Source organism: Canis aureus, chromosome 36 (assembly GCF_053574225.1).
Source record: "Canis aureus isolate CA01 chromosome 36, VMU_Caureus_v.1.0, whole genome shotgun sequence".
NCBI classification, from domain to species: Eukaryota; Metazoa; Chordata; class Mammalia; order Carnivora; family Canidae; genus Canis; species Canis aureus.
The window spans coordinates 8,637,000-8,656,191 of record NC_135646.1 but is presented as its reverse complement, the minus strand read 5'-3'; the positions used below and the strand labels follow the sequence as shown (position 1 = coordinate 8,656,191).

Sequence of the window (19,192 nt, the reverse complement as noted above, 5' to 3'; positions counted from 1 at the left end):
GTTGTGTGTTGAGTGTGTGTGTGTGCATGTGTGAGAGTATGTGTGTGTTTGATATGCACATGGAAAACAGCCTGAGAAAATGTACACGGAAATGCTAACAGCAGTTATCTTTAGAAGGCCAGATTAAGTAAGACTTCTGCTTTTTACAGTATGCATACTTACATTATCTTTAAATAATAAGCATGTATGTATGACCAGAAAAAATATAAATATGTTGAAACAAAGCTAGTTTACTAAAAACTTCCAATGGTTTTTCATCCTCTCCAAAATAAAGTTCAAGGATCTTAGTATTGACAAAATAGCTTCAGCTCCCCACTTGCACCAAAAAAATCCTCCTTTTCCAGACAAAACAAACTCCAAATTCCTAGCACACCTAATTCTGTCATGTCCTGTGTCCTCACTCATGTCGGTCGCTGTCTGTGAGGAATGTAAAGACGCTCGTTGTCTAGCTGACAAAATCCTTCTCATTAAAACTAGTGTGAAGATGTAGGACTTCCCTGTGAAGCCTTTCCTGATATCCTAGGCAGTGCTACTAGAGCCAAAATGGAGCCCAAGGCAAAAATAATACTGAGACTGTCTAAAATTTTAACATTTTCTTCATCATAGAATTTTTAAATTAATTTTTATATTTTAGAATACTGTATTGAAATATGATTGGTCTTGATTACCGAGATTTTGCTAACCCCTCAAAGTTTGTATAGCACTAGCATCCCCACTGTCCCATCCCTGATCCCAGGTAAGGTTGCCTGGACTCCTCCTCCTCTGCTGATTCGCTTTTGAACCTACCTCCACTGTGGAATTTATCACATTGCATAGTTATTTATTACAGATTCTGACATATTTATTAACCTCTTACAGACTTGATTGTTCTAAGGGCTCATGGCTTTCTTGATCAGTGCAGACATAACAGGTACCCTTTAAATATGTGATAGAGGCAAGAATAAATGTGAAATTTTAATCAAGTCTTAAATTTTCTGAGCTTCAGTTTTCTCATCTGTCAAATAATATACTAGATAAGCTTAATGATACTCAATGACTGATGTTATACCCTATATCTAAACAATAGTATAAATATATAATATAAAACATAATAATCAGGGGCACCTGGGTGGCTCAGTGGTTGAGTATCTGCCTTTTGGCTCAGGTCATGATCCAGGGATCTTGGGATCAAGTCTTGCATCAGGCTCCCTACAGGCCTGCTTCTCCCTCTGCCTATGTCTCTGCCTCTCTCTGTGTGTCTTTCATGAAGAAATAAATAAAATCTTAAAAAAAAAAAACTAACACTAATATAGCTCTTATTGCATGCCAGACATTTATCTAAGTATTTAACAAGTATTAACTCATTCAATTTTCACAATAACTCCGTGAGGTGGTTGCTGTTATTAGCTTCCATATACAGATGTGAAAACTGAGGCTTGGTAGCATCCAGGAGACTTATTCAAGGCTTGTGTTTGAATCTAGGTAGTTTGAACCTGGAGTCTATGTGCTAAGCCCTTATACTGCTTCTCACAATAATAATTTTTACATATAAATATAAATATGTAAGTATATAATCAAAACCCAAAGATTTTATTTTTCTTAATGAGAAATATCATAAGTCATTCTAATTTTAATGCACAATGAAATTCTAATTGACTCAAGACCAGAAAATATTGTATGCTGGGGCATTTCTTCGATGACGCTTGCTCTGTTCTAAAAATACACCCTTGTTCATTTATCAAAGCAAAAGACACAATGTGACCTAATCAAAGAGAATGAGAAAAGTTGAATAGTGAGAGCAACATAAAATGACCAAGGTTTGCTAGGCCAGGTTTCCTGGGTGATACTTAGAAGAATGTTTAACAGTCACTCTGGAAAATATACCATCATCCAACCACACAGCCAGATCCTCACCTGTGAGCCCATGTCTGGGCATAAGTGAAGGAGAACAGGTTAAGCTTAACTTTGTTAAATCTGGCTCTTAGTTTCAGGGGTATATCGGAGACATCCATTGATACTGGGGACCTCATCAAGTGATATTACTATACTTGTGAAAATTTTATAAATAATTATTTATCTTTATTTGTCATATAGACTTGAGTATTAGAAGTCTCTACCTGAAAGTAACAGGAGCCCCCTCTGCTCTTTTTGAAGGGAAGGAGAGAGGCAAGGAGTGAAAAAGAGAAGACACATGGCCCCAGAGACGATGTCAGGGGAGTAGTCACCTTTGTCACCTCTGGGAAGCCAGTAAGGTAAATCATCAGAAGTAGGGATGATATAGAATAGACAGGGGAATAAAACCCAAAAGACAAGAGATCTTCCAGTGTGCAATCAATAATTTCTCTAGTCTTTATTTTCTACTTGTTCTTTTTAAAAACATTTATTTATTTGAGAGAGAAAAAATGTGGAGTGGCGGTGGGTAAAGGGAGAGGGAGAGAGAATCTCAAGCAGACTCTTGGCTGAACACACATCTCAATGTGGGGATCAAACCCCCATCCTGAGATCACGACCTGAGCCGAAACCAAGAGCCCCACACTTAACTGACTGAGCCACCAAGGTGCCCCTATTCTTCTACTTGGTTAAATTAAATTTTATCATACTTAAAGATATTTCCGGCTCTCTGATGCAACTCTGTGTACTAAGCCCCAGAGGGCATTAGTTGAGAAATCCTTTTGTCGTGTTTATCTGGCATCAGGGTGTGCCTGCTGACATTGCATGAGAGCTAGGAAGGATTTCTAACTAGGAGTAGGGGGAGATGGGCAGCTACCAGCAGGAGCTTCAGCCGCCCCTCTGTAGGAGTGTGCCCAGGCCACGTTCACCTTGCCCCTTACCTGCTGCTTCCTACAGCTCGGTGAAAACACTGTCACAGTCTGTAGGGGACACTGTCACAGTCTCTGTCTCTGAGTTTCACAGAGTTTATCTCGATGGTGCCATCTAAAGGGTCAGTAACGTTTCCCCAAAAATGTGTTAACTACTGATTTGCAGATGAAAAAAGTAAACAATGGGGCTTTGGCTGGGAAATTCAAAAGTTGCTCCAACATTTTCTGGAACTTAAGCAAGAAGTAGACTATAACTCTCTCCCACACAAAAATCTTCTGTACACATTCACATGAACTCTTAGGTATTTGTGAGGGAAATTCCCAGGTGGATCTACTTGGGGAGGAGTGAGAGAGCTTTATACCCCTTTTCTTGTCCCAATATTAGCCTTATAGATATTTTTTGATATCATAGTCCGATTTACCTGGATCTGAGAAGTAAAAACCAAGCCCAAAGCAAGCTAACTTCTTGTCCTTTACCTGTCTCAGACTCACATTGAGCTTTATTACTATGCATCTCTGGGTGAATTTTATAATCCAATCACCCATATCTTTCAAACTGCACTAAATTCTGAATGATGTATTACATTCTATTTTGTTCCCTCTGGTAGGAATCATGCTGTATCTGATATTAGTATGATGCTGTGACATGATTTCTGCTACTAATGTACTATCTGTCTAATGAGTGAGTCAAGATTAAAGCATAAAGCATTCAAAAAAAACCATTGGCCCATACAGTCACAAGAGATTTAATATAAAGGACAAATAATTGGAGTTTTGAGTGATCAGGGAAGGCAAAAGTATAAGCCCTAAGTGTGAGCTTGTCTTCTGATAGATGAGGAGGAGGAGGCAAGAGCATGTGTGTCCAAGCGGGAATGAACATGAGATGTGTGGAAGACATTTGGACACTGCTTCTTTAGGCAAAGGCCACATACCACAGAACACAGTGAACAGAAAGCTGGATGAATTCTGATTATGAAGGTCTTTAAAGCAGGATAAAGAGGAGTTAAAACTTAATAGATACAAAGAATATTTTAAGGGACTATCTGATGATACACTCTGGAAAGAGGTAGAGGTTGAGCTCCCAGAGTGCCCTTCACCACTCCCAAAATAAAAAGCTGTTGAAGAAATAAAGGCATAAGACAATGAGACCTTGAACCAAGGGACTGCAGGAAGGATGGAGAAGGGGTAATTCCAGGATACATTTCACAAGATAGATTCTGTATTGAAGGCTTGTGGTTATGGGAGGTAAAGGAAAGGGAGCAGTCAGGGATGACTCAGATGTTTCTAACCTGGGAGACTGCCTGGTGCTGCTGGCACACGTGAGAATGGAGAAATCAGATGGGGAAATAGCTGGCAGGCTATGAATGATGAGTTCTGAGCTCCCCAAAACAAAACCTACATTAATTTTGAGCCAATCAAAATAGAATAGGAAATTATTTACTATGGGTGCTCCAAATATTACTATGAAATCATGAGCATGCTGGAAAGCATGCTGTACCCCAGGACAGAATCCTGTCCTCATGCACTTGCCATCCCTTCCACGAAAACATGCCACACAAGAGGTCAGAAGGGAGAGCAGGGCCAGAAAAAGCCTGGCTCCTCTGACTTTCACAAGCATCACGAGTAAGATGCCTCATCGGCTCTTTCAACATAAAACCACACAAGAGCTTCCTCTTAACAATTCAGGGACTGTAGGTATAGCAACACGCATGGATCCCACAAACCACCTATTAATCAATATTTTCAATCTTCCTTCTCATATTTTTTCCTAGAGCTGCTGACAAGTAGAAAAGCCAATTGAGTTCACTTTTATAGCCATGTTCGATCTATGATTGTGCTAACAGGTGGCATGAGGAAGAAAAAGGAGGCACTGTAAACTGAAATGAGCTGGACCTTAGTATTGCCTTTGTTGGCGGTCACGACCTGAATACAACTACTGTATCTACAGGTAAAACTGTATTTAAAATCCAGGCTCAGGCACATAGTACCCATGAGAATATGGGTAAATTACTTATCTCTTTGCCTCAGTTTTGTCATCTTTAATATCGGGACAATCATATAGTTTGATGTATTCACTAAGGAAATACATGTGAAGTACTCAGCACAGTGTCTGACACATAGTAAAGTGTTCAATAAATTTTCACCCCTATTATTACTTTTATTGCATCCCTGAAGACAAAAGGTAGGCTCTGGAGGTCAAAAGACATGCTGGTAATGGCGATCTTGCATTTACCAAAGCTAATGGAGTCACATCCAGATAGGTGGATGTGACCATAGTCACAGTATAACCAATATAGCCCTGTGCTAGCACAAATTTGTATATAATTCAATTAGCAGTTGGCTCCCGCCTTCCACCAGCTCATCTGCAGATGTGAGATGGACCTAATTTCTTCTTTTATGAGGAGCTGAGGTATTAGGAAGTGATGGCCTTGAGATAGTTGGGAGTTTAATCCAGGCTACAGTCATATTTACGCAGTATCATTTCTATTGTGCTGTTAGTGATATTTTCAACCACTTGAAAAATATTGTTTTTCATTAACTTCATAAAAATGTGACTCCTTATTTGGCAGGAGTGCAATTTTTGGAGTCCACTTATCTCATTATGGCAGGATTTTTTCCGTTCTTGAAAAGTAGTGAGCTCCGCAGTAATTAGGAACTGCTTGCCTGCACTTCATGGGTATGTGTGTGTAAATGAGACAAGGATAACTCACTGCACATTATAGCTGGGCTTAGTCTAAATGTGTTTTGGAGGGTCTGTTTTGTTTTGTTTTGCTTGTCTTTGCTCCCTAAGCATGATGTTTCGGCTTTAAAGTTTGCCTCCTGACAAGTCACTGCATGTACAGATTATAAGAGGTTGGAACTATTTCAGATGTGGTGCCGTAGCCCATTTCTTCACTATGTGAACAAGAAGTATCCTGGCCTGTCTGCCAGGCTTGGGAAGCTTTTCTTACCTGGAACTTATTATTTTCAGAAGCTAGTTACCTAAGCTGTTTGTGATGACACAGAAGGGCGTTAAGTGAAGGCAGACGATGCCAAAAGTTTAGTATTTTGCTCAGGACGGGTGCTCACCATGGCAGAGACTTCAGCAGCTTCCTTACTCACCAAAAATTCAGACTTCTCTGGACACCCATCAGTCAAGAAAACTATGGAGGGAGCCCTTTGAGTCACTAATTACATTGGTTCTGAATGATTTATCAGTCCTACACACCTGCCCAGCTATTCTAGGAGCAGAACGTGCCCACAGGATGACAACTCCTGTTCTCACCATAGCTGGGTTTCAGCTGGGGTGTAGCCTGGAGTTTCTTTTTCATTTCTCTGTTGCCCAATTGGCACTGAACCAGTCACTGTAGCGCAGAAAGGATTTTTAACTCTGTTAAACGGGACCTGATTTCCACGATACAATGATTCACACAGAATTAGTCGGAGAGAGGCAGCATTCTCCACTGAATACTAATATTTAGGATAACTCTGATTCATACATCAGCATGCACCTTTCCCTCATATTTCTTGATTTCATGGTAGAGACAGAGATGGGGTGTTTATATTCCTAATTTCTAACTTTTAGTCTACTTTTGTGAAACCCAAATAATGCAGCATAAGAAATTAGTACTGACTCCTAGATGTTAAGAAATGTGAGTCCATGTGCTTAAAACTAGAGTCTGGAGCTAGACTGCCTGAGTTCAAATCCTGATACTACCACTTATTAACTGTGCAATCTTGGGCAAGTTACTTAATCTCTCTGCGCATTTGTTTTCTCCCTGTCAACTGAATAACACTGCCATTACCTCCCTAAGTGTCTGGCACATGTGGGATCAAGAAATATTTATTTTTATCATTTGTTATTATGAACTCACTTTAATCTTTCACTGTAAATAGATAAGAAAAACAAAGAAACACAAAAATGATTTTAAAAAAGAATAAAAATTCCTGAATCCAAATTTTCATTTTGGAGTTATTCCCTCTCTACCATAAGGGTGAAAAAAGTAACTGTGTTTACACTAGTTTTAGATTATTTAATTTGCTGTACAGATAGCACCTTCAATTATAAAATCACATTTTATACTCTATTGATTACAGGGTGAGTTGACATTTTGGACACAATTTGTATTTTGGCTTTTTGTGTAAGTGGGTAAAATATAAGACAAATCTCAAAAACAAAGTAAAGGTAGTTTCCAAAATCTTTTGCTCCTGTCCCACATGATTGAATTTTGGCAAAATACAATCTCCCTGGGTCCCAATGTTCTCCTCTGTAAAGTGAGAGGGAACCTTCCCTCTAATAGTTCTCAAAAAGTTCTAATAAAAACAATAAAGTATTTTTTAACTGAGTCTTATAAGGCCTGAGAGACTAGCAAAAATATTTCCAATGTTTGAGCTTCCCTATAATTTTGTTCTCTCCTACCCACAAACATAAAGACAACTACCTGATAACTAATTACTATTAGCATATGATCATAAGTCCATAGTAAGAAGTGGTTATTCATTTCCTTCTGGATGTTATATTTTTGAAGAACCTTTTAAAGATTAGGTCTCTGACGCACTCATTACATGGTTTTTCCAATTTTTTTCTTCATAATTTAGTGGAACTCTAAGAGCTTTTCATTTTTTTCTCTATGAATCTCTAAATCCCATCAGGTAGCACCAATTAAGACTATTCACTCACACACCTTATATTTCTGTCTTACAAGTTTTGTAAGAGAAACTTATAACATCAATAACATCCTTATAAACAAGAAATTTATAGAAATAAGTTGTTGAAAGAAGCTAATAAACTCCTTTTGTCACTATCATTAGTAAATTGATAATTAATATCTTAAACCAGAGTTATTCAAAGAGTGTTTGTCCTTATATGCTAAATGCATTATTTCTAAAGTCCATGCTACTTAAGATAGGCAAGAATACATACATTTCAACAATATAGAACGGACTTAATCTGTTATAAAGAACTAATATACATACAATATGAAGAGAACAAAATTATGCTGCTTTTATCAACAGCCTAATAAAATCTCATCAACAACTCTGCATAATAACTTGAGCAAAAGTCCTTTAGAAATGGCAAAATGCTTTTCAAATGTAAGGAATTATTTATTCTAGTACCAAGAGTTTAAATACACTAATTGAAATGATGTTCTCTCCAAATTATTCTATTGTGTATGAATCAAGATTCCACCATTGCTGTCATCTTACTTCTTGGGACTGGGTGATTGAAAAAACACTTATTTTTAAAGACACTAGCTCATTTTTCTCTTTACAAATAATTCAGCATAGTTTTCTTTTACAAAGAAAATTACCATAATTTATCTGAAATACAATTTGATTTTCAGAAATTTGGTGTACAAGCAGATTTTTAGGAGATGGCTGCTTTGTGAAACATGAAGTATCTCACCCAATCTTCACTCTTCTACCAAGAAAAGTACCCCCAAAGTTTAAGAACAAAAGCAAAAACAACACTGGTCAGATCATTGGGGTTAAAAAGCTCATCTCTCTCAGTTTTGAGGACTTTTCTGAGTCTTTTCTGCATCTCCATTCTGGATCCAAAAGAAAATAAAGGCCTGAGGTGGCCTTCTGCCCATTTTTCAACTTGGTGATGACTAAATAATGTGGCTAAAATAGCAATAACTGGAAAACAATGTTCTTTCAAATTAAATATGTTGATACATTTGCACCACTCATACAAGTCCGGAAGAGAGATCTGTATGGTACTCTGCATTTCATTTGTTCAGTTGATTAAATACCAGTCTATGGTTTCTGCTACAATATAAAAGTAATGGATGACCTAACTTGAGATTGCTACTTGTTTGTGTTGTACATAGCATGATGAGCTTTATGAGGTGAATAATAAATGAGTCAAAATTTTGTAAAAATTAAAATATATTCTCCTACATGCTTCATAGTTTTTTAGATAAATATTACAGGCTCCCCTTTCTAAGCAATTCAAAAAATGGAGAAAAAAACAGGCTATTTATACAGACTTCCAGGTGGAAACATTATTAAAAAGTTTACAATAAAACACTAAGGTGGTATTAAAATAAATTTTAACTAGATTCCCAAATTAGGGGCCCTGGTTGGCACGGTTGGTTAAACATCCAACTCTTGGTTTTTGGCTAAGATTATGATCTCAGGGTCATGAGATTGAGCCCCATCTGGGACCTGTGCTCAGCAAGGAGTTTGCTCCAGATTCTCTCTCCCTCTGCCCCTCCCCACTGGGCACACGAGTGCACGCATTCTGTATCTCTCTCTCTTATAGTTTTTTTTTTTTTTTAAAGAATTACACAATTAGGGAAACAAATAAATCTCATTTACTTACAAGTTGGTTTTGCTCTTGGAGGAAATTTGGTCCGGGTAATAGCCAAAATTATGAAAATAATGACTGGCCATAAAATCAAGACAAGTGTCCAAAGCTGCAAAATAATGATAGGAAAAAATGTTAATTGTATTGTTGAACCAAAAATTTGACAAGAAGTACAACATCTTATAAAATTCAAACACAAATCAGATATTTGCTTATAAATACTATTAATTATAGAGGAACGAGAGATTTTTAAAACTATAAGAGACCTTGAGGTGAACACAAGAATGCTTTTTCCTTAAAATGAGCTTCTGAAGCCCCCTTTTATAGTCACCTCTCATGACTGTCCCAAGAGTGATGATCTTAAAATTCAAATCTCATCGGTAATTTCCATACTTAAAAAATCTCTTAGTTGCTTGTTGGATAAGGTTCAACATTCTAAACAGGGCATACAAAACCCAAAATAACTTCAACCTAGACTTATCTTACCACTTCCCATTGTCAGCATTCTGCAGTCAGCCATAAAGATAGTTTGTGACATTGGATAATGGCTCAATAAACACTAGTAAACAAATGAATAAGTCAATGAGTAAACGGGAACTTAAAGTTATGTGTAACCCCTCATGCTACTATAAATAGTATCTTGTGTCTGCTTTTATCATAGAACTTATATTCTTATTATCTATCTATATCTATCTACCTATCTACAATAGGTAGATTTTTTTTATTTTTTTATTTTATTTTTTTAATTTATTTTATTTTTTTTTGCTTGGGTTACAACAAATTGGCAACTCTTTTATGGCAGGAACAGTGTCTTCTTCATTTCTGAATTTCCACTGGTACAAAACAGACGTTCAATAAACCAAACACTGCATCAAAATTTCTATTAGAGGATTTCACTATAAGACACTTCAGTTGGTAGACATGATTCAGTTTGTAAAATGTGACTTAATATTTTGCATATGTATAAAACTGGTTTCAGAGCAGTAAAAAACACATATTTGCAAAAATATCAACTGTGACATGCAAATAGTTATAGTTCTCAAGCCAAACCCTAAAGAATAAACCCTACCAATGAGTAAGGGACAAGTGGGGTTAGGCAGGGAGGGATAGGTAGGGGACTATGGGACTAGGCTCACCAAAAATTCCAAAAACGTTGAGGCGCAATGAAACCAGAGATAAGGGAACAAACCAGACCACCTTGCCCTGTTCATCAGAGGTGGTGTCTTTTTATGGCAGTCACATTGGTACCACAAAGAATGACCAGACCCCAAAGAAGTCATTAAAGATGTTATCCCTGGTCCTCACTAAAACTAAGATGTCACAAGAATATTAAGGCCACAAGCTCCCTGGTAAGTTCTAAATAAAAACTATTGGTGGAGTCCCACGTTGGCAACCTGGTCAGGACCCTTCTCAACTCCTGAGAGCTTTTCCTGTATCCTTGCTTAATAAAATTCCATCGTTTTGCTCATTCTCCTTTGTCCTCAAGATTCTTCGACTCCACGAGGCAAGAACCTCCCTTTCCTGCTTCCCTCTCCTGCTTCACCTATACTTAATAGAGTTCAACTTGGAACTATGTTTCTGTCTGGTTATGCAGACTTGTTACCACTCCTCCCCCACTCTCCACCACTTCAGAGACAATTTGCTTCTGACAAATCTCAAACTACTGCCTGGGGCTCTTTGAATCTCCAAAACAATCTAGACCTATTCAATTATTGATCCTTAGGTAACTGAAAATCTCCACTGTGTGTATACAGCTGTAAGGCCTATCACCAGCTTCCTGGACTGCAGGTTTAAGGGCAAGTTTTTAGCAAATGGAAGAAGTTAACTGTAGATCTAAGAAATCCTAGGGTACTTGGTTTGATCATAGCTGAAAAATTCCCAGACAGGCTGAACAGCTTAATCTGTAGGAGTGCTTCTCAAGTATTAATATGCACAACAAATCACCTACGGATCTTGTAAACATGTAGACTCAGATTCAGAAGATCTGAGGTGGGGTAGAGATTCTGCATTCCTACAAGCTGCAGGTGGATGATGCTGTGGCTGCTGTCCATGAACCACACTTGTAGTAGGGCAGTTCTAAATGTATGCCGCCTTACCTAACTAGCAGGATTGTTTATAAAGTCCTAGAATATTTTTACTGGGAAGTTCCTTTAACATTATCTAAAGCCTATTCAAGGCTTTTGTAAACTTTGATAAGAAAAAGAAAATTAGATTTTTATTCCCTCTACCTTTTGATTGAAATTAACCATTTCCATTAATGATAAATATAGGCAACAAATCACATTATTAGAAGTACTTGTGACTTTGCAAATCACATTAATGTTGCAGATACCTCAAAGTTTTGTTTCTACTCATGGTGACATTAAAAATTATAGTAGTTATAGAATTATCATATTTATTTAGTTATTTATTTAGTGCTATAATAAAGAAACACATACTACCATATCATAAATTTGCTTTTTAATACCTTAAGAACTGAATTTCAATATAATTGGTTTTATTTGTAATTCTATTTATTTTATTGATTTAAAAACACTATTCTTAGAAGGGCCATAGGCCTCAGCAGGATGTGAAAGACATCCATGGCACAGAAGAAGCTAAGAAGCCTTGATCTGATCCAACTTTCTTTTTTGTTCTCTGGGGTGCAGAGTTTGTCACAGCTTTGTCCATGAACTTACCCAAAGTCACATACCCAGTTGGGAGGCAGAGCAGAGGATGAGGATCTGAATATTAAGATACGTAGGCTAAATTTTTTAAAATTTCATCCTACTTTGAGGAAAAATAATGCTTTATAGAAAGTAGAAAGTATATCAGAAATAATGTGTTTATAATAATAAACACAAAGCCCTCCACACTGTGATCTAGGGAATGTTAAGGTTGACAAGTTAATCACAAAAGCAAGAAATAAACAAAATTTAAATTTTCATAGCAGCAGGATTGCTCCCAACACCATTCGAAATATTATCATAAACAACCTAGAAGCAAATGCAGTGTCAAGTATCCAAGTAGGAAACCAATGAGCCATGGCTCATTTTGTTTCTTTGGAGAAAGGGCTGATATATTGATTTTTATACATATAGATATTGGACTACTTGAAAACTAAAGGAAAAGCAGTTTTTAAAAGTTTCATATTTATGCTAATATTTTAATGATCTCATATTTGCCTCTATACATCATTTACATTCCACCCTCTACCCCACATTCTTGACATCTAAAAGCATATGCACACTGAGTAATTTAAAATTCCTTAGTGGATTATGGCATTTGTCTCCTTTTATTTCTCCAGGGTTTATTTTCCATTGAGATGCCCCATTCTGTTCTCTTCCTCTTCCCTTTCTTTTCTGGAACAATTCAGTGGCTGAAAAGCCTTTCAGTGAGGCCCAGGAGGGCTAGTCCACACTAGGACCAAGGGCACAACAGTAACAGAGGGAAGAAGGTGGGTCCCTAGCAAGGTGAAGAAGAAATGCATAGTGCAACAGTCAGACCTGGGTGGGCAAAACCCAGGCTGGGTAAGGAGGGGGTCTTCAATGTGAGAAGCAGATGATTAGTTTCATGTAGGAAGGTACACCAAAAAGTAAACACATTATCCAGAAGAGGAGCCAGGTTTCTTACTATCCATCCAGGGCATTATTAATATGAAAAACAGGAAAATGAGAATGGAATAGCGTTGGGTTGGAACTAAAGACATGGGTATGAACTCCTGGTTTCCAAAATGCATAAAGACACCAGCCTATCACAAACTCAAGCATCAAATTTGACTCACTGGTCAAATTTAAACATTAAAAATATTATGACAATAAAAATTACATCTAACTGAATAAACTAGGAATCTGGGAATTTATTTGGCATAAACACATAAGCAAACAAATATATAAATTAAAAGTTTAATGAGGAATGGGAATATGTACGTAGTGCCAAAATAGTTTCCCCCCAAAATGGGACAAATTGACATTGTGCACCTCCTGATGCAAAGCAATGGTGTAAGAACACAGCACCATCTTTGCAGCATTCTTGCCAAAGATAAATAACCAGAGTCTAAAAGTAAGGAAACAACAGATACTCTACAAAACAACTAGTCTTAAATGCTCAAAATGTGTGAGGGTCACGAAAGTCAAGGAAAGACTAACAAACTGTTGGAAAGGCAAGACCAGAGACATGAAAACTGGATGCAGAACGTGATTCTGAACTAGAATCTTTTGTTATAAAAGACATGGTTGGGACAACTGATGAAGCTTGAATTGCATCTAAAGAACTGATGGTGAAATTGGGTTATATAGGTGAATGTCCTTGTTTGTAAAATAGTCACACTAAAATATCCAATCGCAACTGGCTCTAGAAATAAAGTTATTTGCACTGTTCTTGCAACTTTTCTTTAAATTTGAAATTGTTTCAAAATGTAAAATTTAGAAATTATTCTTTTTAAATTCTTTTTAAAAATCCAGAGCCAATTTTTAAAAGATAGCAAAAGAGAAAAGATGAAGAGCCAAGAAGAGAGACAAAAAACAAACATGTTTCATATCTGGGAATTCTATCTTATTGCACACATGGGACAAGTTTTGGGAAATTAATGGTGATGGCAGGATACATTTCAATGACATTAAAGTCAGCAAAGCCATTCACTCAAAATCTCAAGTTTAAACCTTAAGAAATACCTTGAATGAACCAAATATAAATTCACTCCAAAATTTTCATTTAGAGCTCATCTGTATTACCTATTAACTAACTGAATTTCATAGTAACATTTGCCTCTGCATTTGCTAAGAACTATTGTTTTGAATCTTTGAAAACCTCTCAAATGTAATTTTCTGAAAAATCTGAAATTATGAGCACGGCACATAATTTCAGCTTTAGGTAATTCATACACCATTACTTTGTCAGAACCTTTTATTCTAATTACTGCTGGTCCATCTGATTCTATTTGTGTCCACCATTTTTATTAGTCTTAAAAATCATTTTCACTGGAAGTAAATAAGAAAATAAGATACAGGTGAACTTTAAATGAATGTGTTACCATATATTTAAAACTTGAGGAAACTACTACTATTTGAATGCTTTTAAATAAGGCATCCATGCTCCAGTCTTCATCATAAATGTCACCATTCCCTACTGTCTTATGCTTGGCCCACTTCACACAGTGATATTACTTTCTTTCCTGTATAGATATTTGTGTTTGTGTCTCTTGCACTAGGGTGGTTTGAAGTTGGTTGTGTCTAAAATGAATGATACTGAATATCAGTACAATTTCCAAATTGCAATGGGAATTCTTTTGCCTAACTCTGAAAATCAAAAATAAAATGCTTGAGATGAAGATTCTCTATTCCTTTCCATGGAATCATAGTCTTAGAGAGTCTTACATTCATAATACAATAGAAAAATTTATGCACCAGTGGGTACCAGGCACTGAGGATAGAGCAATGAAAAAAATAGGTCTTTTAAGGAAGGAAAACGTTAAAAAATTTATAACCAAATGTAACAGATGATGCTAAGATAAAGGAAGTAGAGTGCAAAAGGAAGATAAAGCAAGGGGAGCTGAGACTAAAACCTAGAAGATGAAAAAGGGTCAAGCAGAAGAAAAGATATGTATGTTGGATGAAATGTGAGAAAGAAGTGGGAGTCTTTCAAGCAGAGGAAACATATGGGTGAAGACCCACAGATGGGAAAGAGGGTGGAATATTCTGGGAAAAGAAATAAGTCCAGAATGACTGGTATATCAAAAGTTAGGGTAAACATCTTTGCCATATGGTTATTCAGCCTCTACCTGAATGCTTCTAGTGACTAAAAGTTCACTCTTTCAAGAGACTTCGTTATTGGACAATGCATATTGTCTGATTTTTTTTCTCATGTCAAGATGATATCTTTCTTCCTGAAACTACCACTCATTCATCTTAGTTTGGCCCCTTTTTCTACATGAGAAATCAGCAAGTATTTGTAGACAGAGTCCCCTCTCCTCTTGGAGAGGAGATGTCAGTTCTCTGACATGACCAATGTCAGTTCCTTCCACAACTTTCTGTTAAATATGATTTCAAAATATCTTCCTCAGGATGAATTCTTGTCAAGTGGTTTTATAATTAGTATCAATTCAGTATAATACTCCAAATGATAATAGCTAATATTTATTGACTGCTTAGAATGTAAAAGATGCTATGTTAAATACTTACATGCATTATCTCATTTAATATTTCCTCCTGCAGATGGGAAATCAGAATCTTAAAGAGATAACTAAGCCTTCATTCCATAAACCACTAAATGGTAGAGCTGGTATTTGAACCCAAGAAGCCTGGCTTCAGGACCTGCATAGTTAATCACTAAACTGTGTAGTCAAACCACTATAGGATATACTACTAGCTCTCTTTGATCACAATGCCATACTTCTATTAGTTCAATGTATATGAGCACTGCAAATCAGTTAAAGGTTATCATGTAACATAGAACTATAACTTTAAAAAATGGATTTATTTCTTTTAGAGAGAGAGAGAATGAGATAATACAAGTGGAAGAGGCAGGGGGTGGAGAGAAAGAGAGAGAGAGAGAATCTCAAGCAGACTTCCCCACAGCACCTGAGCTGGGGCTCATCCCAGGACCCTAAGACCAAGATCTGAGCCAAAACCAAGAGCCAGATGCTCAACTGACTGTACCACCCAGGCACCCCTAGAATCATAACTTTTTATTACACACTTCAAAGTAAAAATTGCTCAAATTTCCATGTATAAAGTATATGGTTTCTTCCTTCTTTTTTTTAAATTTTTTTTAATTTTTTTTAAATTTTTATTTATTTATGATAGTCACACACAGAGAGAGAGAGGCACAGAGACACAGGCAGAGGGAGAAGCAGGCTCCATGCACCGGGAGCCCGATGTGGGATTCGATCCCGGGTCTCCAGGATGGCGCCCTGGGCCAAAGGCAGGCGCCAAACCGCTGCACCACCCAGGCATCCCTGGTTTCTTCCTTCTTTTGTTCTTTTCCTTTTGGATTGTCCCATATATCAAGGATGACTGATACTTGGTGGTTACAAGAGTATTCCAGGGTTCACATTCGAAGTAAGAGGCTGGTTTTTTTAGAACTGGAATAAACCTTAGTTCTATCCCCAAAACAAGGAAATAAAAGTGACAGAGCTCTCAGTTAATTGGGCTTTCTGCTACTGAACACTGCCATCCATAGAAATGACTCATCTAAAAACTGGGATCAAGGACATTTTCTGAAATCTATACTTACAGATTATAATACATTTTGGAAATTGGTAAATTTTCAATGATGCATATTAAAACAAAACTTTTTATTGGACTTCAAGCTAATTTATTTCTTGATTGCTCTCATTTCTAAAACATCTTCATCTCATTTTTTTGTTTCTTTGAGAGAGAGACAGAGTATGTGAGTTAGGAATGGGGGACAGAGGGAGAAGGAGAAAGAGAATCTTAAGCAGGCTCAGTGCAGAGCCCCACTGGGGTGGGGGCGCAGTCTCACAACTGTGAGATCATGACCTGAGCCAAAATCAAGAGTTGGATGCTTAATCAACGAGCCACACAGGCTCCCCTCATTTGGTTTTTTTTTTTTTTTTTTTTAATTTTTATTTATTTATGATAGTCACACACAGAGAGAGAGAGAGGCAGAGACACAGGCAGAAGGAGAGGCAGAGACACAGGCAGAGGGAGAAGCAGGCTCCATGCACCGGGAGCCTGACGTGGGATTCGATCCCGGGTCTCCAGGATCGCGCCCTGGGCCAAAGGCAGGCCCTAAACCGCTGCGCCACCCAGGGATCCCCCCTCATTTGGTTTTTATTGTTTGACTAAACTAACAAAATGTGCATGTCTGCTATGTGCCAGGTCCCAACATCAACAGGTAGATCTAAATTTTTTTTGTGAACAATTAAAAGGGGTTAAGGGAATAAACAGTATAGATGTGGAAGAGGTAAATGGGCCTGGGACATTTGATCCAGTAGTTGCCTGAATTGTTCAGGACCTAGTTTATTTTAATCCAATTTAGAATTAAATTTGAGGTTACAGCTTAATCCTAAATTGCTTTAATCAAAAACATTATTTTAATACATAAATCAACCTTCTCCAAAATTTTGAAGCTAGGACTTCCTCTTTTTCTCAACACTGTGGGAGGATGTTACATGAGCCAGGTGGGGGTTGGGTAGGAAGTGTCAAACTCTATCCAAAGGGTTAGAAATCAGGGGCGCCTGGGCAACTCAGCTAGGATTCTGTTTCTCTCTCTCTCTCCCTCTCCTTCCGCCCCTCTCCCCACTCATGTGAACACTTGCACTCACTCTCTCAAATACATAAATAAAATCTTTAAAAAAATTAAACAAAAAACAAAGTATTAGAAATCAGTCAAGTTGTGGGAATGTCTGTGATAGAAAAACTGGTACTATTACCAACTGAGCTAAAGTGTGTTCCACTAGCCAAACAGTGAGATTAACATAAACAGCTCAAGGTAATTTTCCTTCTTCTGTTGTGAGTCTGGAATTAGATTCCACTTCTATAGAGATTTAAAGTCATTCTTTGATATGCCTATTTAGAATTCATCCTCTTAATGAAAGATAAACTCTGATCTTACACTATCTAGTCTTTCATTCTGCAGAATCTGCTGTGCCAGGACTCAGTTTCCTATCATTAACTAGCCTCTCATTAGGTAAGCCTCCCTGTTGCTAACCATCTCCAGTGGAATTTTTCTTCATTTCTGCATTATTTCTAGAGTTAAATTACAAGCCCAGCAGGGTAGCCACTGCATCTAATTGATTTTCTGTATTACCTACCATTTCTGTTGGTGCTTAATGTATTTTTTTCACACTCCTGTAGCATTCTTTTTTTTTCTATATCATTGAGAATTGATGTAGCCACTAATACTAAAAATCAGCAATATCTAAGGCCTCCTTAGTAAATATGATCTCTTCACTGGTGAGCTGAACTCTGAGTAGGGATCCGAGAATGTTGGAAAAGGAAACTCAACTCAGTGGCCTCAGTGGCTATAGGGGAACAGCAAGAGGTAGTGAAAATAATAGAATCATTTGGGGGGAAATCTGATTTTGTGTTCTTAAACTCATTGTGTGACCTTGGACAATTCCCTTACGCTCTCTGGGGCCCAATAAAATTAAGGCAGTTAAATAATACCAAATATTTCATAAATCTGATATTCGGTTTTATAAAAAAGGAGAGAAAGAGAAATATTTACTCTCAGAACAATTTTGAGGGAGGTCACCTCCAAAATTAAAGATCCTGCCTTACTTTTTTTGTAGCCAAATTCAACATTTAGCTTATTGCAACGTCTCAATTTCTTATATTATATGGGTGTTTGAGATACTTTTCTCACTTCGTATTCTAGTATATATTTTTATAATGTATTTCCTCAGTAATTCCCACTCTAATTATTTTACTATATATTTGTTTTTCATGTTTTTCTTTTCTTATATGTCATTTGTTTCTCCACTAGTAGATTTCTAACTTCTTCCTTTAGAAACTATCCTTCCCATCATTTTGCTTTGTGACAGAATCTCTTGAAAACACATGGAGGAGGATGTCTTGGTAGTGATTATTCTCTCTTTTTTTTTTTTAAGATTATTTATTTGCTCATGAAAGACACACAGAGAGAGAGAGAGAGAGAAAGAGGAAGAGACACAGGCAGAAGAGAAGCAGACTCCATGCAGGGAGCCCGATGCGGGACTCGATCCCGGGTCTCCAGGATCACACCCTGTGCCCCAAGGCAGGCGCCAAACCACTGAGCCACCCAGGGATTCCAGGTAGTGATTATTCTTTAACATTCACTAAAGACTGTATATTTCCAGTGTCACACAACTTCATTTCTACATTCCTAGGTAAAAAACTACATTTTTAAAGTATCATATTGAGAAAGTTTACAAGAGAAATAAAAATACTTGCATTTTAAATAATAATTTAAATACTTTAAATAATTGCTTGATGGATGACAGAGTCCAGTCCCTACATATAGACTATATTCTCTTCTCAATATATATCCCTTTTCTTTTAGCATTCTCTTTTAATTTGTTTATATTTTCTCTTTTCACAATTTCTTTTTTCATTTCACCTCCTTTTACTGTCTTTAATCCTAACTTTCCAACCTCTTGATTGTCTCATCCTTCCCTGTT

The 19,192-nt window shown here is 37.1% G+C and overlaps 1 protein-coding gene across 2 annotated transcripts in view; it reads right to left on the bottom strand.

Annotated features, from left to right (window-relative positions):
• The window catches only part of ABCA12 (ATP binding cassette subfamily A member 12), a 275,603-nt gene that overhangs the window by 148,811 nt on the left and 107,600 nt on the right, over positions 1 to 19,192 (bottom strand). For both annotated transcript variants that reach the window (XM_077884812.1, XM_077884813.1), the window contains one exon: positions 9,106 to 9,199. In XM_077884812.1, the coding sequence (XP_077740938.1) occupies positions 9,106 to 9,199 (94 nt within the window). The remainder of the gene's footprint in view (positions 1 to 9,105; positions 9,200 to 19,192) is intronic.